At 43.6% G+C, this 24,926-nt stretch overlaps 1 protein-coding gene across 9 annotated transcripts in view; it reads left to right on the plus strand.

The window, feature by feature from the left end:
- ATP8A2 (ATPase phospholipid transporting 8A2) overlaps positions 1 to 24,926 on the plus strand; it is a 325,668-nt gene that overhangs the window by 63,940 nt on the left and 236,802 nt on the right. For 8 of the 9 annotated variants that reach the window (XM_060273823.2, XM_060273822.2, XM_088668267.1 and 5 more), the window contains 14 exons: positions 1,907 to 1,947; positions 3,587 to 3,660; positions 5,156 to 5,225; positions 6,429 to 6,556; positions 7,208 to 7,319; positions 8,952 to 9,117; positions 15,286 to 15,413; positions 16,196 to 16,273; positions 16,952 to 17,040; positions 17,703 to 17,747; positions 18,926 to 19,001; positions 21,081 to 21,186; positions 22,165 to 22,247; positions 23,988 to 24,037. In XM_060273823.2, the coding sequence (XP_060129806.1) occupies positions 1,907 to 1,947; positions 3,587 to 3,660; positions 5,156 to 5,225; positions 6,429 to 6,556; positions 7,208 to 7,319; positions 8,952 to 9,117; positions 15,286 to 15,413; positions 16,196 to 16,273; positions 16,952 to 17,040; positions 17,703 to 17,747; positions 18,926 to 19,001; positions 21,081 to 21,186; positions 22,165 to 22,247; positions 23,988 to 24,037 (1,246 nt within the window). The remainder of the gene's footprint in view (positions 1 to 1,906; positions 1,948 to 3,586; positions 3,661 to 5,155; positions 5,226 to 6,428; positions 6,557 to 7,207; positions 7,320 to 8,951; positions 9,118 to 15,285; positions 15,414 to 16,195; positions 16,274 to 16,951; positions 17,041 to 17,702; positions 17,748 to 18,925; positions 19,002 to 21,080; positions 21,187 to 22,164; positions 22,248 to 23,987; positions 24,038 to 24,926) is intronic. The other variant, XM_088668270.1, reaches the window with a different exon arrangement.

The raw sequence follows: 24,926 nt of genomic DNA on the forward strand, positions 1-24,926 counted from the left end.
ATTAATTTTGGTTTCAATAATTTGTGATTTATGACTAAATTCCAATATAACCTGCAGGAGAAAGAATTGGGAGGAAGTATATAATTGTTTAGATGCCACATGTTGGTAATTAGTAATGATGGGAAGTTTTACCTTTTGCCTAATTATTATAAGTGGTACCTGATTACACTGCGTCAAGGGGGCACTAAACAACATTGCATTATCGTCATTATCAATTCTGCAAGAACGTGCCTTATCCCGCTTTAATTGCTATATTCATCATTTGTGTTCCTGTTCCTTTGTCTTATTTGCTGTATTGTCATGGGCAATGGCAGATTCAAATCTAAATAAATGAAAATGAGAAATGCTTTATTTCGACTGAGTGATTAATGCCGTGTTCTGCCTCATTTCACACAGCCCCATTGCCTCTAATTACACAAAGGTACAAATAGGCATCAATTGGGTTGGAGCAATCAGTGACAATGCAGTCACCGCACTCGTCTCAAGCACCACCGTGGTGTATAATTGCATAGAACCGTATATTGTATATGATGAGCTGCCTGAGTATATTTAGATCCGTTCCCTTAAGTGATTTTAGCAGTGGCAATCCATATCTGAGAGAGAAATAATTACACTGGTTTATACAATTACTTGAAAGCTCCCGTTTTTAAATTAAAATGCACAGTATTGACTTTGCTGAGGTTTTGGCAGAACATCAGGTTTTCTTTCTTTCTTTAATTTAAAGCGTACTTTATGGGTCAAAATTCAGTGCCCATTCCCCTCCCCTCTTTTTAATGTTGTAGATTTATCTGAAATAATGACAGGTTATCTTGAGCTTGTTATGAGAACAAGCCTCCTCCCCTTCTGGGCCTCCTCCTCCTCTGGTGCAGCTTGGATCTGGCATTCAGAAACTTTCCCCTGTGATTTTTTAAATCAACTATAGCTTTCTGGGTCTGGTATACACATAACGCTAAACCATGGCTCAATGTTATGTGTGAACCTACCCTGGCTACCTAAGTATGGTTTGTGAAATATTGTGAAAGGTTACTCACTAACCAAAGTTTTTAGTTGGTTTGTCAACCTTGGCTAACATTAATCTTGGTTTAGTGTTACACATCGACTGGGCCTCCTCCTTAACTATGGCTAAGGAGTTGTCATTATCCCAAAACTACAGAGTCACTAGTGAAGAACAGCAAAATAGTCAAGCCACTCTCAAGACTCAGCTCCTCTTGCTGGTGTAGTTAACTGTTTTGTGATGTATTTGTGAGGTTTAAGTGATTGTGTGATGCCTCAGCTTTAACTAAGTTTTATAGACGATTGCTAACATTAACCATGGATAGCCTTAGTCATGGTTTAGCATGTGCAAGCAAGGCCAGACTATGGTTCATTTTAACGATGGTTAATGGGAAGAAGCCAGCTTCAACCCATAGTTTATGAAGCTGTCTTAATTTTTCGGTGGATGTATGGAGGACATACGAACTGTGGTTAGTTCTAAACTGGAAGTTTCCAATGTGCTTTTCGTAGTCACACTGACAAAGACATGGGGAGTTGCAGGGGCGGGGATAAGCTAGGCTTATTCTCACAATGCTAAACCATACAAATGCGGCCACTTAGAACTTCACATTAATGGAAGAATTTGGGATTGTTTCAGCAACTGCTAGAACAAATCTGGTCCATGGGGGAGTTCTGCTTGACCCCCAGTTGCCAACCCGATGAAAAAAGAAAGCTGTAGCATTAAAACTTGCTTGTAGAGCATTTTGGGGAGATGTCAGGGTCTTCTGAGCCTCCCCCCTCTACTTTCTTTTTAGAGTAAACAATGACTCATAGACCGATCAGTGATAGGGAACACATTAATATGTGATAATTTCTTTTTTTTTTAAGAGAGAGAAAGAAAGATGCAGTTTTATTTTTTTCCTTGTTCTTCCAGTTTTAAGAAATGGGATGTGGCAGAATATTATGTGGAAAGAGGTAAGAACTACGTTTAAGATGTTTTGCGAATTAGATACTTTTTAAATGTTGTAATGAACTCATAATTTTGATCTCCATTGGGGTTCTAAGAATGGGAGCTCAAGGTTCTTAGTTCATATATCTTCACAGAGCAATTCTTAGTGTTTCTCAGGTCATATGTGCTCTCCCATTTTAAATCCCAAGCAAGGAATGATTACTAGTTGTGTAACATAAATACATATCTTCTTGCTTGACATAGATGTTTCACTCATTGTTTATGGAAACAGAGAGGAGATGAACCACACTTAAAAAGGAGCCCTGGTAAAACAAGTTCAGAGTCCTATGTAGCAGGGGTTGGTTTATTTTCCAAGTGGTGGGTCCTTATGCAGCCAAAATGGCGTCACCCATACATGAAAAAAGGGGGGGATGACTGGGGGAACACTAAGCTTTCTAGAAGTACAAACAGAAAACCCACAACTAAAACACCTCATTGAGTGCTGGAGCATGCTCAGTGGGACCATGTTGGTTAATTATTGGAGTAGAAAAATACAGGTGTGTATTTCTGGATTTGGGTTGCGTCTGGGTTGATTTGTTTGTGGGTGAATCGGGGCTAAATCTCCAAATTCAGCCCAAAATTGGGTTGGGGTGGAATGGGGCGGAGCTTGCAGAGCCCTAGTTAATAATGACTGTCTTAAAACCTTTGGGCGGGGAAAAAGAGAGTCACTGAGGCAGATCATGAAATTAAATATGTAAGACAGCATTTGCACAGCATTAATACATTAGTAAACATCCTGAAAGCCAGGAAGGATGATAGGGGACAATATTGTCATTCAGTTCCTTGCCAAATTTGAATACATTGTATTTTATTCTAGAGTGCAGACTACTTAAAATAAGCAGATGAAGAAGGGGCACATTTCATTTCACTCAGAACATGTATCACCCTTCCGTTGGTACGATGTAGCTGCCACATTATGTAAACTAGGAGCAAATTTGCAAATGAAAGTGAGAAGGAAACAAAACTCAGGCTGCTTTAATATGCTTCACCCTGAAAAGAGGAATATGTTTTAAAACATCGAAGGAAGCAAAACTTGGAACACCTTTGTTGGGTAAAGTGAATTGGAATAAAAGGATGAAAACCTTTGACTTAGTGATAGGACCATTCACTCAGGTTACAACCCTTCATGCGGTTATGCTGCTTATAGGCCATTGAAGACCACTGGATTTAGCCTGATACACCGCTGGCAGATAAAACCAGGAAAAGAAAAGGGCAGAGTCAGCCATGCAATCCTTTACTCCTGGTGTCCCTGTCTATTCTATGTCTGCTCTATTTTCTCCCCAACTCCCTCTTTCTGGTTGAGTCCCTGGATGCAGCCCTTTCCCCTCCTCTGTTTCGAGGACCTGTGCTCTGATGCCATTGCATCAATGCCCCCCTTTTGCCACTTCCACTCAGGAGGCATTGCTGGTTGGCAAGAAGCAGAGACCCCAGACTCCTGTCACTGCAGCGAATGGGCTCCCCTCCAAACTGTGAATGCCCATTATAACACACCGCTTCTCTTGGGATGGAGGATCGACTAACTAACCGTATGGATGGGCTCTTGTCTTTCTCTCTGTTCGTTTTCTCTCTTTTCATGCTGCTGTACTCCTGCCCCTGGCTCAACAGGTGGCAGTGGGAGACTTTGTGAAGGTCACCAATGGGCAGCACCTCCCAGCAGACATGATCATTTTATCTACCAGGTCAGATATGCTGAGTGGGTGTGAAATGGTGCTTCTGCTAAACTGAGGCTTTTAAAGAAACAATATTTGCGCTTAAGGAAATTCAGACAATATGGGACGGCCTTCCTTTCTCCCTTCCCTGAATTGGTAACACGCAGCCGCCTTCAACTCATAGGGGCAGCATCTGAATGTGCACTAGAGCAGCACACTGGTTGCATTTGGACAATCCTGTTAAGCTGACATGCAAATACAGTGGTACCTCGCAAGACGAATTCCCTGCAAGACGGATTTTTCGCAAGACGAATGCATCTTGCAATCTGATGGTTGGTGACTCGCAAGACGAATTTGTTTTGTGAAAAATTCGCCTTGCGAATCATGGTTTCCCATAGGAATGCATTGAAATTTAATTAATGCGTTCCTATGGGCAAGAAAAGAAATTTCAATGCATTCCTATGGGAAACCGCGATTCGCAAGACGATTTTTTCGCAAAACGAATCGACTCGCGGAACGAATTAAATTTGTCTTGTGAGGCACCACTGTATACAACCCCCCCCCCTATTCCTTCCTCTGAGTGAGAGCTGCAGTTGAACCAGGAAGCCTCTAATTAACCATAGTTTCCTGTTCACTGGGAAAACCTATGGTTACTAACTTTGGAACAAGTGAGCGCATCAAACCATAGTTTGAAGTTTAATATTCTGCAGAATTGCATGCTTTCCCATTAACCCTTTCCTATTAGGTAAAGAGCAAGCAGCTAACTTCCCGTGTTCCGTGAAAGATACTTTCATCTTTTACATATTGGCACAGATACATGAGGCTCAATTCCTTGTGCCCTTACCATTGCAAGTAAGGTCTGAATGGAGAAACCAGGTGGGCTGAGAGGATGACATGGTTCCTTCTCATTCCATCCGTTGGTCCTCAAGGCGGATTGCACTGCAGGGGAATGAACCACATAATTTGTTTTGCTTCTGTGGTTTCTCCATACAGGTGTTCCTAGAACAGTGTTATTATGCTGGAAGTGGGTTCTGCTACACTGCTACATAAATTGATGCTGCATGTGGCAGAGTGGCCAATGTCCCTTAATTCTATTTGTGCTGGACATTTCTGCAAAGGATTGCTTTTGGTAACATCAGTTTTTCCCGTGGTGCATAGGATTTATTTATTTGTTTGTTTGTTTATTTATTTATTTAAGTAGCCTCAGTTTACCAGAGTCTGCATGTTCTGAAGGTGCTGTGTTTCCTGATTTTGTATAAAGCCTGCATTGCATTAATTTTTTGCGCTGTTTGCATACTAAAAAAAATAAAAATCCTTATGGTAGAGTTTCTTTTTAAAAAAAAAAAAAAACACAACACCACAAATTCAATTAACAGTTTTGGGGGAAATCACTGCTTGAATTATTGTGTGTTGAGCCAGTGTACCTTTAATTCTTACTTAATTATTTTGCAGGCACCTTTCTTTTTAGAGGTTGCTTCTTAAGCATGGTGTGTATGATATATAACATGTTGCTGTACTTTTACAGTGAACCTCAGGCGATGTGCTATATTGAAACATCTAACCTCGATGGCGAGACTAACCTTAAAATACGGCAGGTAAAAAAACCCAAACACAAATCTTTCGATTTTTTTGAAAAGTCGGGGGAAATGACAAATAGGAATAGCAGAAATATTCGTTGGAACAAGAGGCTTGCTACTGCATGTCTGAATATTGGTTGTTCATTATAGCAGCCATGTAAATATGTACTCATTGCTCAGCTTAGCATAACTACAGCACTTGCAACACTTTGAGAAGGGGTATGGGTAGGCATTCTTGGAGACTTCCTCTCCAGGGTTGTAGTCACAGGCTTAGGAACAGGTGAAGTTGCCTGATACAAAGTCAGATGTGATCTGTCTTGTCCAGTATTGTCTACATCAGGACTGGGGGAATCTTTGGCCCTCCAGATGCCATTCCACTACAGCTCTCACCATCCTTGACCATCGACTATGCTTTTTGAGGCTGGTGGGAGATGGAGACAGATAATGGCTAGAGGGCCACAGGTCCTTTGTCTGGTCCACAGTGATTGGCAGTGGCTTTCCAGGCAGAGCTGTCGTCATCTGCTAACCTCATCCTTTTAGCTGGAGAGAAACGACAGGACCTTCTGCATGCTTTAATACTGTATTATGGCTCCTTCAAAACTATGGTCTAGAACAGGCACCCCCAAACTTCGGCCCTCCAGATGTTTTGGACTACAATTCCCATCATCCCCGACCACTGGTCCTGTTAGCTAGGGATCATGGGACTTGTAGGCCAAAACATTTGGAGGGCCGCAGTTTGGGGATGCCTGGCCTGGAATGTGCCTCTCCTTCGGTCATCCCAAGCAACTTTCAAGGGGGTTGTAAAAAATCAATTGGGGCAGGGAATAATTATTTAAGATGCTGCTGCAGACGGTTTTGTCCCTTTTTTATTATTTAAATGAGATAGATGTCTGAGCTGCATCACAGCAGCACCCGCATTTTCCACAGCTTGGCACTGTGGGAACGATACCTCTAATCAGAGCAGAACCAGGAGAGTCTCAACGCAGTGTAAGGCAGGCAGCTTTACATGATAGGCCCCTGATTCCGGGGTAGCTAGCGTGCTGCCCCCAGATGTTGCCCGATTCCCATCAGCTCCAGCCAACATGGCCAACAGTCGGGGCTCGTGGGAGTGCTGAAGTCCCAACAGTTTCTGGAGGGGCACCATGTGATGTAGTCCTGTGCTCATTCGTGAGAAGAGAAGAGTTTAGTTGCTGACTGTGCCTGTGGACTGGTCCTTTGCAGGGTTTGACCCAGACTGCTTGCCTCCAGTCAAAAGAAGAAGTGATGAAAACGACTGGGAAGATAGAGTGCGACGGGCCCAACCGTCACTTGTACGACTTCACGGGAAACCTGCGTTTAGATGGCCAAAGGTATTCCTTGGATAGAAGCATAGCTATTGCCATGTTTAATGCACATTCCCCCACACACCCCATGTGCCTACGCTTTGCTCCAGGATACCGGGCCTCTCTCACAAAGGTCTTCTCTCCCCCGTGCACGGCTGTGCACACTTGAAGGGAGCTGGGAAGAGGGGCTGGCTCTGTATGCATGAGGGAATAGGATCACATGGGATTGTGGGTCGTTGCCCAGGTGTGCCTCTGGTAGGGATGGATGTACCTGTCCGTTTTGTTTTCTCTCATTTTCTTGTTTTTCCAATATGAAATTCAGTTCTCCATATTTCCACATTAATTTGATTTTTTTAAATGTCCTCATGAAAATTCACCAGCATTTCAATGCAGGTTTCTTTTATTATACACATATTTGCATGAAAATTAGCCTAATACGTTCTTCTATTTAAAAAAAATCCCCTAAGAAAACACATTTTTTGCATCTTTTGCATACTTTACCTAGTACGCACGTCTTTGTACAGTACATATTACTTGGTTGGGGAACTGCAATGCAAAATTCGGCCTGCACCTTTCTTATTTTATTTTGAATTTTAAGAACATCTTTTTGGTGCATCTTGTTTTTTGGACTATGTTGTTGTTTCTCCCTCCAACCTTTTTCTCCTTCTTTATCCTTAGTCCAGTTCCGATTGGACCTGACCAGATCTTACTAAGAGGTGCACAGATAAGGAACACTCAGTGGGTTTTAGGAATTGTTGTCTACACAGGACACGATACGAAACTTATGCAGGTAAAGTTTGCTTTCCATTAGCAAAGAGTAGCTTTGCCAGTTTTTCATCTTCACTTATTTCTTAAACATAGATAGATAGATAGTGTACTGTATTACCAAAAAGATAAAACAGTGAATTTATCTACAAGAAGCATTAACAACATTAATTTAAGACTTTCAAAAAGTTAAAATAAAAAAAAACTTAAAAACAGATTAAAGCTCCTATCAACTTTCTAAATATCTAGGTAGGTAAAGGTAAAGGGGCCTCTGACCATTAGGTCCAGTCGTGACCGACTCTGGGGTTGCGCGCTCATCTCGCATTATTGGCCGAGGGAGCCGGCGTACAGCTTCCAGGTCATGTGGCCAGCATGACAAAGCCGCTTCTGGCAAACCAGAGCAGCACATGGAAACGCCGTTTACCTTCCCGCTGTAGCGGTTCCTATTTATCTATTTGCATTTTGACGTGCTTTCGAACTGCTAGGTTGGCAGGAGCTGGGACCAAGCAACGGGAGCTCACCCCGTCACAGGGATTCGAACCGCCGACCTTCTGATCAGCAAGCCCTAGGCTCAGTGGTTTAACCACAGCGCCACCTGGGTCCCTAAATATCTAGGTAGGGTTGTCTAAACAGGAATGTTTTTTAGCAGGAGCCAAAAAAGAATACAGTGAAGGCACCTGCTTGACATCAGTAGGCTGGGAGTTCGAAAGTGCAAGTGCTGCCACACTAAAGGATTTAATTCTTACAAAGCGGAAGACTTCTAGGGAGGATAAACACCACTCCTCTAGCACAGTGGTTCCCAAACTTCCCACCCCACATAGGCCACTTGAAAGTTGCTGAGGTTCATTATTTTTCCCTGCCTAGCAGTTGTAATGTGCTGTGCTAATTTTTAATTGTATTTTCACTGCTTCTTTTACTTCTTATATATTGTATTTTACTGCACTTGCAATTTGAATTCTCTGGAATCTGAATTGTGATACAATAAAAATCCAATATAAGCAGTGAAAAGAGCAATACAGATACAATTAAAATACAGGTGGATATTTAACATGGGCCACTTGAATGAAGCTTGCAAAGATTTATTTCCTAACGGTAGCCTCACCTCACTTTCCCCAGGGGCGAGTTAAGACCTGACTGCCCAAGGGAAGGAAGAAGTGAGAATGTTTGTTGATTCTTCACACTGGGGCATATTAAAATCATAGAACTGTAGTGTTGTAAGGGAACCTAAGGGTCATCTAGCCCAACCCCCTGCATTTCAGGAATTACAGCTAAAGAATGGCCACCTAACCTCTATTTAAAAACCACCAATGAAAGATTACCATTGCCATCCTGTTTCGCTGAAAGAATTACACTTGCTGCAAATCAGATGCCAGGATAAGTTCAAGGTGTACAAAGCCCTGTATAACCTGGGACTAAATAATAGTCTCGTCTCTTCTGTACCCAACTGATCATTGCACTCTGCAGGAGAGGGACTACCAGGTACAGTCTTCTCCAGCATCTCCTTGTATTTCTGGGGAAAGTTCCTGTCTGAAATCCAGGCGAAGCAGTGCAGGCAGCATGGGGCTAGATGGTATATAACACAGCTTCAGGTGTTCCTCTGGCTCTTATATTATGAGCTCGGTGAATTGATTCCGCTTCTCTGGCTGTTCCTTTCCAGAATTCAACCAAAGCTCCCCTGAAGAGATCAAATGTGGAGAAAGTGACCAATATGCAGATTCTCATTTTGTTTTGCATCCTGCTCGTCATGGCTCTAGTGAGTTCTGTGGGTGCCTTACTATGGAACAGAACACATGGAGAAGTCATTTGGTACTTCGGCTCAAACAGTAAGCAAGATCAGGATCTATGTTTGTCTCTCTGTGTGTGATCCTCTTATTCCAGAAACAAAAACACTGTTGCTTTAAGAGAACAATTAAGACCACATCCGCACCACACATTTGAAGCACCATGATGCCACTTTAAACAGCCATGGCTTCCCCCAAAGTACAATGGGAACTGTAATTTATTTAGGGTTCTGAGTGTTGGTAAAAGGACCCCTGACCATTAGGTCCAGTCATGACCGACTCTGGGGTTGTGGCGCTCATCTCACTTTATTGGCCGAGGGAGCCGGCGTACAGCTTCCAGGTCATGTGGCCAGCATGACAAAGCTGCTTCTGGCGAACCAGAGTAGCACACAGAGACCCCTATTCACCTCACGGAGCTACAATCCCCAGAGCAATTTAACAGTCCCTTTCCCCAGGAAATTGTTGTTGAGTTGTAGCTCTGAGAGGAGCAGGGCTCTCTTAACAATGATTGGCACCCTTAACAAACTGCACTTCCCAGGATCCTTTGGGGGAAGACATGACTGTTTCAAGTGGCACCACAGTGCTTTAAATGTATGGTGCAGATCTGGCCTAACGCTCTTGCACATTTGGCCATGCATTGGTAAGCTCAGGTACTCACCTTAACCTCCGTACAGTTTAACAAATATGTTCTGTCTACGGACTCCCATATTGTGCTCACTTGCCCTCCCAGGTGTTTCCCTTGGTCTTTCAGCCTGAAAGAAGCAGCTGTGCATTGGAGCCAAGGGAAAAACACCTGCCCTTATTGTCTCAGCTGCTTACGGAGATCATTTTGCAGTGTTATGTATACAAGGGCAGGGTTGTGTTTTGCTTCCTCCTGGTCCTGTTTACCTCCCTTTAGCAGGTTTAGTTGGAACCGACGTACAAAAGGCTGGGAAGACAATAGACGTTGCTGGACAGAAAAGGGGGAGGGAAAGGAAGGCATTTGTGTTTCAGGGCCAATGATCCAGAAATGGTTTGGGGCCAGCATAGGGCACTGTTCCAGGTTTCAACAGGTGAAGACGGAGGAGAGAAGGAAGCGTCAGTGGTGGGGACAGGGTTATTGTGAAATTCACTGGAGTAAAACTGAAATCGTAAGAAGGGTGTCTCTTTTAGCCTTGGATGCATTCCTGGTCACTTTGCAGAAGACCCCCGTGTATTTGTAGCTTATGCATTTTAATGTCTGCTATAGCTAAAGCCCACAATTTTTTATAGTATAAGGAGAGGTTTAAATCTTTCAGATTTTTTCCATTGTTTGGCTCTATTGAAATCCTGGTTTGCAGCCATTTGGCACCCAGATCACAAGATCCTTAGAACTGTTCATTGCATGGGTTTGATAAAGAGAGTTGTGGTGATGCCATGATGTCAGTATTACAGCTGCTCTTGATGAAGCGTGGAATGTGTGTTCCCTCTGCCTTCCCTAAAGGTGCACTTACTGGGATTTTGCCTATTCCCCTCCCCTCCCCTCCAGTGGCATTAAGGAGGCTTAAGTGCAAATGTGTGCACACCAGTGGTTTGTAGATCTTACTGATTGCGTTTCACAGTGAGCTGAAAAGTGGGTCGCAGGTTCTTAAAGTGCATTCTGGCTGCTATCTCATGCTGGAAATGCTTATAAGAAAACCACCACCACTACACCACAGCAATAAATGCATGCCTTTTGAATAGTGTGAGCAATGCCGTTACTGGTGGCAATTGTCCTTCTGAGTTGCTTTTCTCAGCTATCATCTGTTGTTTCTGATGCTTTGCCCTTTGGGTGGACATGCTGAGAGAAAGCTCTTCATCTCCTTGGAGGAGGGCATCAGCTCTCACCAATGACTTGTAGGGCTCTGCAAGCATTCCTTGTTGGGCTGGCTTTGATGGCGTCATGGGCGTAGGCAGGGGGGGCAGCTGCCCCCCCCCAAGCAAAAAATTAATGTATTTTACAGACCATAACCAGCACTTTTCCCCTCCAAAAACTGAAGTGGAAAGGGCTTTGCTTTAGCGAGAGCAGCTCGGTCTCCGCTTGCTGGGGGCAGGGGGCGGGAACACAGCTGTAATAAAAACACATCAAATAAATAAAGCAAAGTGGCTACCGGTAGTTAAGCAGTTAAGACAATGGAGCAGATATCCCCCTTCAGGCAAGATTTGATAGCTCACCACTTCACCCTATTGTATTTCAATGGGAGTTGTTAATGAGCATTCAGGGATCGCATTAAGAGTTCTATTGATGATTTAATGAGGGTGCAGAGGATTCAATTTGACTAAGGTGGCTCTGCAAGGCTTAAAGGAAGTGAATAGGAAAAAGGGGGGGCTGTAGCTTTGATAGACACAGTGATGTTTATAAAAAGCAGTGGTGTTCCAGTCTGCCCCTCCTCCTGCATCTGTATACTGTAAATCAGGAGTGGCCACCTCCCAAGAGACTCTGATCTACTCACAGAGTTAAAAACTGGAAGTGATCTACCCCCTTTTGGGGGGTTCAGGTCAAAGCTGTTGAGTTTTTTTAAGGAAGGGAAGCTCTGTTTTGGGGGCTTTAGGTCAAACTTGTTGAGCTTCTTTTAGGAGGGAGGGAGGCCCATTTTTGTTTAGGGCTTCAGGTCATAGTTCAGCTTTTTTTAGAGAGGAGGAAAATTTTGGGTGAGCTTTTTTTAGGGGTGCCAGTGATCTAGCAGTGATCTACCACAGACATCCAGTGATCTACTGGTAGATCACAGTCTACCTGTTGGACGTGCCTGCTGTAAATCAAGCAGAGAGAAAGCTGCTTACAAGGCTCCTGTACAGGTGTACCGGTATCTTCCTCTTGCTGCAGAGTTCCAGCATCACAGCGTCACCCAGAGGCACCCACAAATATGAGTTATCCCTCTCTCTATTTCTTCCTTCCTTCCCTCCCTCTTCCATCCTTAATAAAATACTGGAGGGGGGGCAGATAAGCCCCACATAGAAAGCCCATCAACATGGGGGGATGACTCTTTCAAATACAGTATTTACCAGTAATTGGGGGGGGGCACCTAGACCTCTAGGAGTTGGCTGCTATGCCTAGAACAATTCAAGAAAGCAGAATGATGCATATGCTATGGTAATATATCAATAGAATCATAGAATTGTAGTCGGAAGGGACCACATTGGGTCACCTAGTCCAACCCCCTGCAATGCAGGATTTTTTCCTAAGGTGGGGCTTGAACCCATGACATGGTTGAAATATTATGCTGATATGCAGCAACGCCTCGGAGCCGTCATGGCTGTGGCCGTGCCTCGCCTCGCCCTCGTCCACCCTGCCACCCCCTCTTGCCTGCCCGACCCTCCCGTCCTCTCCAGCCAAGCAGGGTAGCCGCCGACGCTGCCAGCCCCAGAAGCACAAGGTGGCCGCCGCCGCCGCCACCACGATGTCGTCGGGCCCACTGGCCCTGTAGCCCCTCTTATGTTCCCACTTTGTGGCCCCTCCCCTCCCATGCCTTGGCCCTGCCCCTGAACGACCATGGTTCCCCCCCCCCCAGTTTTGATCCTGGGTACGCCCCTGGATGGCGTGGCTTCTTCGTGGAAGGCTCTTTCCATTCTAATGGCGTCTGGCTGCTCACTCCACCTCTCTGCCCTTTAAAAATATAACTGCAAGAATTAGAACAAGACAAATGGTGGGAGGAGAAGGGTAAGCAGGATGGTACAGGTGAACCTCGGAAAATTATAATATAATTGAAAAGTGCATTTATTTCAGTAATGCCGGTACAATTTATAAATTTTTCTTTTTCTTTTAATTTTTGCAAATGCTTTCTTTTGGAAATTCCACAGTAATAAAACAAATAGTTACAATAATACAAAAATAAACAAAAATAAACATCACTATTAGATTTCATTAATTACATTCCATTTATAATTGACCCGCCTAATGACAAATAATTACAATTACAACAAATAAAGGCTTGACATATCTTGCTTTGCATGTCATGCATCTATCTCATATATTGGTTTCACCTTTTAAGTTGCATTACAGTGGTACCTCGGTTTATGAACACAATTGGTTCCGGAAGTCTATTCATAAACTGAAGTGAACTTTCCCATTGAAAGTAATGGAAAGTGGATTAATCCGTTCCAGACGGGTCCGCTGAGTACTCAACCTGAAGCGTACTTAACTCAAAGCATGGGTGTAATTGGTTCCGGAAGTCTGTTCATAAACTGAAGCGTTCATAAACTGAAGCGAACTTTCCCATTGAAAGTATTGGAAAGTGAATTAATCTGTTCCAGATGGGTCCGCGGCGTTCGTAAACTGAAAATCCGTAAACCGAGGTGTTCATAAACCGAAGTTCCACTGTACTGAAATAAATGCACTTTTCGACGATGTTCTAATTTTCCGACTTTCACCTGTACATTTCCTCTGCACAGGATCCTTAAGTGCAGGATGTGGCATCTGATTGGCCTCTGCGAGAACAGGATGCTGGACCAGATGGGCCATTGACCTGATCCAGCAGGCACAATTTATGCTCTTATATTAGATGTGTAGAAGAGGCAGTGATGAAGGGTGGAAGGATGAGTTCCCATCTCCATATTTGCCATGGGATGATAATGCAGAGGCAGCGTTTGCAGGGAAGAATTGGTGTGGGAAAGGTGATTTTCGCCTTCTGGCTTGTTTTTCCTACAACGCCATGCTCCTTTGCTTTTCCTCCAGCCCCTGGAAATAAGCCTTCTGAGTGAAAAGGAGGAGAATTGCTAAGGGAAGGGCCACAGCTCAGTGGTAGAACATCTGCTTTATATGCAGGAGGTCCCAGGTTCAATCCCCAGCATCTCCAGGTATGACTGGGAGAGAATCCTGTCTGAAACCCTGGAGGTTTGCTGCCAGCCAGTTGAGACATTACTTAGCTAGATGGACCAGTGGTCTGACTCAGTATAAGGCAGTTTCCGGTGTTCCTATGGAGGAAGAGTTACGGTAAGCCCCCCTCCTTCCCATGCCAGTTTATCCATTGCACATCCTCATATTCTTCTGTGTTGCTGTTAAGCAGGTAACACACATGTGGAAATAGAAGCATGCATTTACTTGGATTACGGTACAGTTGCACCCTGTTATTGCCTTGCAGTGCAGGTTGTAAGTGTGTAGCTGCTGTTCTCTTCTGAGATGCATTTGTGGAAAGCAGGGCTATGTTTTGGGATCGGTTTGCACAGTGCTTTAAAAGGTGCCTCCTTGTATTTTGTCAACATGTGCAAGGGTGAATCTGAGGCAGCTCTGAATCAGAAGCAAACTGCCAGAGGCATTTTCCCTTTCTTAGCCGTCATCATGAGTTAGCTGGCTATTTTGTGCAGTTGTTGTGAAGTTCGTCGTGGCTGTAAAGAACAATTACTTGGCAGCAGAGGGGGGTTTGTTATCTCAGGATCTGAGGTTACAGCATGTAAAAAAACCTTCAGAGGGCATTGTTAGCTCATATTATTAACTCCAGGACAGTGCAAGCAGCCTCTGTCGTGTTCTTTTCATATTATCAGAGCTGGAGGTGGGGAAGAGACCTTTTTCAAGAGTTGATGGTAAAACAAGACTCTTTAAATGAACACCTGGTCCATGCATACAATGTAAGAAAAGGCCGCTTCACTCAAGTTATCCTACCTTTGCTTCCCTCCATTTACAGAAGCTGAATTTCTTACAATCTAAAGTTCAGAGGTGTTTGCATTTAGGAATTCTCTTTGGCCGCCTAGGAACCTTTGGCACTATTGGGAACTGTAAATCAGAACATAAATTCTATTTAACAGGAGTGTTTATATCATCCTTCTGGATCTTTTCTCCAACTTTTTTCTCATGTTGATATGTGCTTCTATTTCACTATATGTGGATTATAAACATGGTGGCTTCAAAGCACTTTGATACTCAGAAACCTAGTATCCTGACATTATGAGATTATGTGGTTTCCATTCCTAACTTTCGCAAATAAAATCTCTTGAGAGTTCACAACCTCCAGCTACTCACACTGGGTTTTGGAGGGTCTTTGCCAGATAGTCGTTGATTTTAATGCTTATAACTTCTTTCCAGCAGAATACTGCAACAATGGCACTTGAGATATCTGTAGCAATTTGTTTTGTTACTGTTCTTTATTGTACTGCAGTGTACACAATAAAGGTTGTTTTTAAACAACAACAACTACAACAAAACCACCCACACACGTCCCAATGCCTGCCTCTCTACTGACACACACACTCTCTCTCTCTGCTCTCCATGTTGGCTTGCAGAAACAATCCCAGGCAATTTTGGATACAACCTGCTCACCTTCATAATCTTGTACAACAACCTCATTCCCATCAGTCTGTTGGTGACTCTGGAAGTCGTGAAGTTTACTCAGGCTCTTTTTATAAACTGGGTAAGTACTTGGATTTTAAAAGCAGGGAAGCAAATCAAACAAATGCTGAATAAATAAGATTGACATTTGTTTAAGCAAAGCTATGCATGAAAATATAGAATCTTCATCTCTTGCAGCCACAGCTAGAACCTGGGTGGTAGCGGGCTGCATGGAAGACTTTCTAAACTTTCACGATGCAAAAGAAAATGTAGCTTTTTCAATTGCCAGGAAAAAAAAAATTCAATATGCAAAAGAAACACAAATTTATTAAACTCAAGGACCCCTCTGTCTCTCCTGCTGTTCAGAGTTTATCAGAGGAGATTTTAATATGCAGAAATCACACATTGTTGACATCTTCCTTGACTATATTTTGTAGGTAACCCATATTTTGCATGGTGGTTCCTTAGACCAATGAACAAATTTTGAATGTATTTTTGGAGTCAATTAGATTCTATTTCGAATCAAGAAGGTAGACTGAACCTTTAAAAACTGCACAGCTTTTAAACACAGATTTCAAAACTGCACTGGATGTTTGGATTTTTAGCATTCCTGAGCAATGGTGGGTATGGGAGTGTTAGTAAAATAGAGCAGAACAGCAATGAAATCTCAGCATAAACCATTGGCGAAGCAGATAAAAATAGAATACTTCATGAAGAAGAACACTTTAGATTCAAATGTTGATTGAGGCTGCAATCCTCTACCCACTCACTTGGAAGTAGGCCCCTTTGAACTCACTGGAACTTACTTCTGTGTAGGCATCTATAGGCTTGCACTTAAGCACCCTCACTTCTCCTTGCTTTCAGGACATAGATATGTATTATCATGAAACAGATACACCTGCAATGGCCAGGACTTCAAACCTTAATGAGGAACTCGGCCAGGTAAGAACGATAGAATGTGGTATGATGGCAGAGAACGATGTTCAGCTGTTCGGCAGTGGAATTTGCTACCAAGGAGTGTGGTGGAGTCTCCTTCTTTGGAGGTCTTTAAGCAGAGTCTTGACAGGCATATGTCAAGAATGCTTTGAGGGTGTTTCCTGCTTGGCAGGGGGTTGGACTGGATGGCCCTTGTGGTCTCTTCCAACTCTATGATTCTATGATTCTATGATGTGAAAAACCAACCATTAGACTTGTCCAGTACTTTTTCGTCCCATGCTTGCAATCTATGAACAAGGCTTGAGAATTCACAATGATAAACGGCTAGATCCCTTCCTCAGCGAATGTAGGCAAGCCTTCTAAAAAGCATTGCGAATTACAGTGAACACTCTCTTGCTGGGGGCTGTCTTTGTGTCATATCCATTGTAGCACCTAGTAAATCCTTAGTGGCACGAACGACCCTTTCTGTGTCCTTTTGAGCAACTCTATAACTTATTGTTTTCTGCAGTGGTGATTCTTTTCAGTTCAGTTTTATACATTGGGATTAGATGCCCTTATTTGTGTTTGATCATGCGAAGAAAGGTGGAGCTTGCCTGTCCTGATGGCCCACCTTCTTGTATAATCTGCATTTCCCTTTTCATTGTACAGATATCCTAACGTCAATGCCTACCATTTGAATTCTAGGTAAAATACCTGTTTTCTGATAAAACAGGCACCTTAACATGCAATATTATGAACTTTAAGAAATGCAGCATTGCGGGAGTAACATATGGGTATGTACCATTTTATATAGATACGTTGCAATAGCTTAATGAATCGCTTTTGTTGAAGCGGCAAATTCTTATTTCTATATGGAAAACTGTTATACTTAATAGAGAGAAGAGAACAAGAGTGAGCCACAAAAAATGGGGGGAAAGTAGGGGATGCGGGTGGCACTGTGGTCTAAACCACCGAGCCTCTTGGGCTTGCAGATCATAAGGTCAGCAGTTCGAATCCTCATGATGGGGTAGCTCCAGTTGCTCTGTCCCAGCTCCTGCCAACCTAGCAGTTTGAAAGCACACCAGTGCAAGTAGATAAATAGGTACTGCTGCAGTGGGAGGGTAAATGGTGTTTCCATGCGCTCTGAGTTCCATCACAGTGTCCCGTTGCTCCAGAAGCGTTTTAGGCATGCTAGCCACATGACCCAGAAAGCTGTCTGTGGACAGCCGCCAGCTCCCTCAGCCTGAAAAGTGAGATGAGCTCGCCTTTGACAGGACTTAACCGTCCAGGGGTCCTTTACCTTTACCTTTTGGTTCCTTGGATGGATGTGTTTTAGCTCGAGATTTTCAGACCTAGGTTCACTTGCCCTGATCCAGGTATGCACTATGACTCATCTTTTTCTTATGATCACATCAGACTTTTCCACCAATTTTGCATGTTCCTTTCTTTTTTTTAGTCACTTTCCAGAACTGGCAAGAGAATGTTCATCAGAAGACTTCAGGTAAAGCAGATATTGACTGACATTAGTTTGAGGGACATGTGTCTCTTTTATCTTTGTGGAATGGTTCAAGTGGGCAAACATTGAGCACGTTTTGCAGAGGTTTGCCACTGGGTGTCTAATGGAGGTTAATTAAGTAATTAATGAATTGCAGATTTATAAACTGCTTCACAACCAAAAGTTACTGAAGCACAAAATAAAAAAGTAAAAGATGAGAAACTCCATAAACTTTTTTTTAAAAAAGCAATATAACCATTTCTACAATTGTAAGATTAATATTCCATAAAATGGTTCAGGGAAAGCTTCAATAGCCGCCTAAATGTCAAAACACTAGATGCTAATTTAATTTCACCTGGTGATTTAATTCCAGAATGCTGGAGCTGCAACACTAAAAGCCTGGTCTCTAGGTCCTCCATCTGGGAAACACAGTTTCTGGACAGGGATATCTAACAGGCAGGCTATCCCCTCAAGCAACCTGGCTCCAGACTGTTTAGTGCTTTAAATGCTAAAAGCAAAACCTTGAACTGTTTCTGATAGCATATTGGCAACCAGTGTGGCTCCCTTAGATGTTATATGATGTAAACAGCCTAGCTGCAGTTTCTGGGTTAAGTCTAAGGGAAGCCCCCCTCCCCAAGTGTGATTCAGTAATCCAGGTTGAAAGGCAAAGGTGATAATGTTTTTTGGAGGGGAGGCAGTAATAAGAAGAGCAACTGGGGAAACGGGTGAACTGTGTTCTATTTGCAGTGGAGATAGAGCTGAAAGTGGATCTCCTGTTGCCTTCAGGGAGGGAGAGGGTGAAGGGTGAGGCGGTGGGGAAGTTAGAACCAGGCAAAAAGCACCAGTGGAGCCAATCCGGCATTGCATCAACCTCCCCCCCCCTTTCCTTCCTGGTAAGGAACAGCAAGCCACCTTCCAGGAAGCTAATGTGCTCGCTCTATCCCACCCAGTGAGACACTTCTGGACAAAGGAAATACAATGCTGCAGAGAATATATATCCTGCATGTTTGGGGAGAATATGTCCTCTTCCCTCCTAAGGAGTCGCTGTCCTGGTGGAAAGCAGATAAGAATAGTTCTATTGATGCCCGAGTTCGGCAATTGATAACGTTGTGAGTCCTGTGTGTTATTAATGGAAGCATATGTTTCGAAGAGGTAACGTTTCATTCCTTTTATTCGACTTCTAGTCAACTTCCTCCTTCCACCAGCGAATCTTGCGAATTTGATGACCCGAGGCTGCTGCAAAATATTGAGAGCGATCATGTAAGCCCAGTTCTATAGTATTGTTCCACTGATAGTTCTGTCATGTTCGTGTCCTTTGTCTTTGGGTGGAAGAATCACTTAAGAAGCTCTGCTGCTCTGTAGGTACCACTCGGGGAGTGCAGGGTGGGTGGGTATGTTTTAGCTGCAGGTGTGAGAAACCAAATTTGACAGAGTCACCCATCCCTGATTCAAAAGGCTCTCAAGAATTGGTTGTGATTCAGAAAGGAGCGTCAGCAGCCGGCAACTTTTACACACCTGCTGAAAACTCTTCCATTCCATTGGGCTTATGCAAGCAATTAAGAATACATCTTTCCAAAATAGTTGGCTGATTTCCAATTTTAAAATGTAATCAGTTTTTATTGTATGGTTTTCTGTATTATTTTTGTAAACCACTCATGATATTTTTATGAATAGCAATACAGTCATACCTCGGTTTGAGTACTTTCAGTTAAGTACTCCGCGGACCTGTCTGGAACGGATTAATCCACTTTCCATTACTTTCAATGGGAAAGTTCACTTCAGGTTAAGTACGCTTCAGGTTAAGTTCCGGAACCAATTGTGTACTTAAACCCAGGTATCACTGTATATAAATATTTTATAAACAAATAGGAAAACACATTCTTTCATTTTCAAAAAACAAAAACAAAAAACCCCTGCATGATAGTTTGGGGTTAAGACTCACGTTTACACTTCCTTTCTGAGCCCTAAGAATATATTTAGACTTGACACTGGCCAGCAAATAAATATTGCAGTATTTCAATATTATCTTTGCAATTCAGTTTGTTGTTTTTTTTATAAAAAAAATGTCTGATAGATGCACACAAAAGTCCCCCTTTCCCAGCTTGAATTGGAAAGTGGGATATATTGTTATCCACACACCACCCATACACGGCAGGGCATTTGCTGTTGTAATCGGTTTGACATTTTGGTTTGGCAGCAGGCGGAGGAATAAATCCAGCACCGCTGTTGACACCACATGTCAAAGGAGAGACAAGGGCTCTATGGAAGGGCTGACATGATAAGAAGGCCCTCATTGTTGCTTTAGAACTGGGTGGGTGGAACCTATTGTAAGCTGTGAACATGGAAGGACAAAAGCAGGCTGAATAATTGATTTCAATACAAGGAAATCATAGGATGCCCCTCTTAAGGCTGGCTGCACTGGGGAAGTTAAGATAGCTTGCTGTCTGCCGACAAAGCTTGAATTGCGGGCATGTAGGTGATATATTTGCTGTGTGAGCAATAAAGGCCTGCAACAACTCACCCAGAAACGTGAGGGGACTATTGGTCTGATCTGGGAAGGCTGTTCTTTCTTCCTTAGTGCTCTCCAGGTATATTGAACTACCTGGCTGGGGCTGATGGGAGTTGGTTCAAAGCATCTGGAGGGCTCCAGGTTGGGAAAGGCTGCCTTTTGTGGTTCAGCTCCAATAATCTGACTAGTATTTGATGGGGCTAAAATAAGAACCCTGTTGGATCAGACCAAAGGCCTAGCTAATATCTGGTTTAATTGTCTTGTATTTGATGAGGTTAACACAAGGAGAGCTCTGCTGGATCAGACTGACGGTCTAGCTAATAATCTAACTCAGTGTTTCTCAAACTTGGGTCTCCAACTGTTGTTGGATTACAACTCCCATCATCCTTGACCACTGGCCCTCCTAGCTAGGTTTGTAGTCCAACAACAGTTGGAGACCCAAGTTTGAGAAACACTGATCTAACTAGTGTAATTATTCCGTATTTGACGGACTAATGCAAGGATCAGACCAAGGGCCCAGTGTTCTGTTTCCCACAGCGGACAACCAGAGGCCTCTGGAAAGGCCGCAGGCAGGGCATGAAGGCCCTCTTCTGCTTTTGTGGCCAAACAACTGGTATCCTGAGGGATTGGCCCTCTGATCCTGTAGGTGGTGAAACAGCCATCGCAACTAGTAGTCATCAAAGGAGATAATGGGCAGAAACCACAAACCGAGGAGAGCTCCATTGACCACCCAAGTGTTTGTTTTCCTCTTCTAATAAATACAGCAAGAGACTTAGAAACTCCATCAGGATTCTGTGTCGCATGACTCTTGTGTGGACCTTCCCTTTCAGCCCACAGCTACTCACATCCGAGAATTCCTCACTCTCCTGGCTGTGTGTCACACCGTTGTCCCAGAAAGAGACGGAAACACAATCATCTACCAGGCCTCTTCTCCAGGTTGGTCACTGGCTCCTTTTCTTAAGGGGATGGAGAGCAAGGAGAACAGCAGAACAGAGGTGGTTTCCTCAATGAGGACCCAAGATGGCAAGCCCATGTTTGTCAGAGGCAGTATACATCTTGAGGTCTTATTTTTTAATATTGTCTAGGACAGAGGTAAGGAACCTCAGGCCTGAGGCCTAAATATGGCCCTTGGAACTCTCCCCAGGCCATGCTTTGTCCTTTGATAATGCCTCTTATTTATTTATTACATTTACAGTGGTACCTCAGTTTAAGTACACAATTGGTTCCTGAAGTCTGTACTTAACCTGAAGCGTACTTTCCCATTGAAAGTAATGGAAAGTGGATTAATCTGTTCCAGACGGGTCCGCGGAGTACTTAAACTGAAAGTACTCAAACCGAAGCGTACTTAAACCGAGGTATGACTGTATATCCCACCTTTCCCCCCAAGGAGCTCAAGGTGGCATACACACTCCTCCCGCTCACCCATTTTATTCTTGAGGTATGTTAGGCTGAGAGTGAGTGGCTGGCTCAGGGTTACCCAGTGGGCTTCATGGCTGAGTGGGAATTTGAACCCTCAGGTCCTAGTCCTACATTTGTAACCACAACACCTGTCAGCTAGCCATGCACGGCTTAGTGTTACGTCTGAATGCAACCTCTTTCCCTCTCTATTTTTATTACTACTATTACTATTTTGGTAAGCCACTTCAGGGTTCTTTGGGGGGAGGGGGCGGGTTTACACAAAACATTGGGGTATGATTAAAAAAAAGGTATGATTTTAAAAATAAATAAATAGACAAATGTTGAGAATGGACAAGAGAGACGTACGTCTTCCAGAAGGACCCTGTGGTATATAATTTCATAAATGCTCTTCAGCACTTGTAGCCTCGGTGATATTCCATTTACTTTTATGTTAATAAAGCCATTTGCTATATTTGTAATGAATTTCCCATAAAGGCAGGTTGTTTCTATTGACAGATGAAGGAGCCTTAGTCAAAGGAGCAAAAAAGCTTGGCTACGTCTTCACCGGACGGACTCCGGATTCTGTGATCATCGATGCGGTAAGAGCATGTATAAAAGGATAGCTCTAAGCAACTCTGAGAACTCTATGGCGGCTCATAAATAGCATAAATAAATTAAATAGTGCGTCAGGGGATCTGTAGGAAGGCCATTGGTTAGCTGGCTAAAGCACCTGCTTATTAAACTGTGTTTGATTCCCAGTGGTGCCTTGGGAAACGGACCTTTGGGGAAGGGCTGTAGCTCAGTAGGAAGAGCATGTGCTTTCCATGCAAAAGGTACTACTTTCAATTCCCCGGTAGGGTTAGGAAAAGGCTCCTATCTGTAATCTTGGTCTGCAATCTGTAATCTTGCCAGGCAGTGTAGACCAGTATTCTCAGTCTTGGGTCCCCAGATGTCAAGGGACTGGCTGGATACTGAGGAGTGAGCACTGGGAGAAAGGGGGTTGGAAGAAGGGATTGGTGATCTGGGGAAACCTGTGACAACCAGGAGATGAGACTCAGAGGCAGGAGAAACTGCAGGAGTGGAGAGTGAACAACAGGTGCAGGAGGAGGGAGAGACAGGTCAGGTCGCTGTAGAGTCAAGGGCTTCCACACCTCCTCCTCCTCCTCCTCCTCCTCCTCCTCCTCCTCCTCCTCCTCCTCCTCCTCCTCCTCCTGCGCCACTGTCTCCCAGGACCAGAAGAGGATGGAAGTGGGAGGAGCAGAAGCAGGTGACAAGCAGGCACAGGCTTTGCCTGCTTACATGCAGCTTGGGTGGGGGAGATACATAAGCTGAGGTCTGGAGCGAGGCATCTCTGTTGCTGCAACTGCCTCACTGGGTGCCCAACTAGGGGCAGCTGAGAGACACGGCTTTCCCTAACTTGTCAGTGTTGTTTTGACAATGAAGATTGAGTTCCTCACTCTGGACATTCCTGGCCTGACACCAGATGTGGGTGGACTACAACTCCCATCATCCACAGCTATCTTAGTCCAGTGGTCAAGGCTGATGTGAGTTGTAGTCAATCTACATCTGGGAAACCCAAGGTTGAAGAACGCTGGCATAGAGCAGTGTTTCCCAACCAGTGTGCCTCCAGATGTTTTGGGACTACAACTCCCATCATTCCTGACCACTGGTCTTGCTAGCTAGGGATGATGGGAGTTGTAGTCCCAAAACATCTGGAGGCACACTGGTTGGGAAACACTGGCATAGAGAGTATTGATTAGGGTGGATCAGTAGGCCTGCTTGGTATAAGCCAGAGAACCCATGTTCATAGTACGTGCTTTCTTGAGCACTGCATACAAAAGCTTGAGCTCTGTTGTGACTTAGAATGCCATAACATAAATTGTGCACCAGAGGTTAAAGTCACTGGAGGTGTTTTATCAAGCAGGACAGCCCATCACTGTGGAATGAGAGCCCTCTGCACACTTTACCATAAAATCTTATGAAGGTGTGTTCTCCACAGCTGCGCTTGGAGAATTCATGCTGAATGAAATATTTTCTGGTTACAGGTAGGTAGCCGTGTTGGTCTGGATCGAAGTAAAATAAAAAAATTCCTTCAGTAGCACCTTAAAGACCAACTAAGTTTTTATTTTGGTATGAGCTTTCGTGTGCATGCACACTTCTTCAGATAGATATTTTCTGTGTACTTTGCCATGCTCTTGGAGGCATACATAAGTACACCATTTTGCCCAGCAGAGGGTGCTATCATCACATGTTTTAACGCGGGCATTTGAAAGAAGCAAGGCTTCTTTGCATGTTCACATTGCTTAACGTGGTTCAATTTTTGTTTCATGTGTTTGCAGCTAGGAAAAGAAGAGACATACGAGATCCTCAATGTATTGGAATTTTCAAGGTAATTAGATTTTATAACTATTTCAGTGCCTAAGGAAAGTTGATACCGTAAATGGAGTGGAGAAAACTCGATTTTTAAGAAAACCCTTAAACAACCTTCCCCAACATCATTCCCTCCAGCAGTTTGGAACAGTTTACACTCTAATACATTGTGTGTGTGTGTGTGTGTGTGTGTGTGTGTGAGAGAGAGAGAGAGAGAGAGAGAGAGAGAGAGAGAGAGATTATTGCCGCTGCTGCTTCAAATGGCAGTTTAGCAGCTGTGAGAAGGCTGGCCAAGTTCCTGGGACAGAATACACCAGGGAATGACACTACATGATGTTGTAATGCTGCTATGTGACCCCTAACTGGCTGGATAACATGCTCAACAATCCTTTATAAATGGATTGTGCCAAAGTAGCTCCTGAGAAGGATAGGAAGCAAAGCAAAACCATGCAAAATTAAAAAGAATTTGTGCAATCTTTTGGGAAATGTTTAGGCCCCCATTGAAATGTTTAGTTCATTTAAAAAAAAAACCTAAAAATGAGTACATGTAATTATAAACGTAGGATTTCGTTCTGTGCAATTGGTTGAATTATACTTGAATTATACTTCTCTATACTTGGCTTGATAATATCAATTTCATTGCAATTTCATTGCATACATGGGTGTCCCCGGTGTCAGTTCCTGTGCACTTTTGTTTGACTATTGTCAGGGAGGTTGCTGGCTACCCTTGAGCAATGACACTCCAAACCATACTTTTATTGTGAAAGTTATTTACAGTGCAAGAGCTTCATGAAAACATATCTACTCAGTACTATCAGATTCTCCCAATGGCGCTTTTCGGCTCCTCCCCCAGCAGAGTAGTTTGGGGACCCCAAATCTCCTCCCCCTGCGTTTGCGAGCCGCTGATC

Source organism: Zootoca vivipara, chromosome 4 (genome assembly GCF_965207765.1).
Source record: "Zootoca vivipara chromosome 4, rZooViv2.hap1.1, whole genome shotgun sequence".
NCBI classification, from domain to species: Eukaryota; Metazoa; Chordata; class Lepidosauria; order Squamata; family Lacertidae; genus Zootoca; species Zootoca vivipara.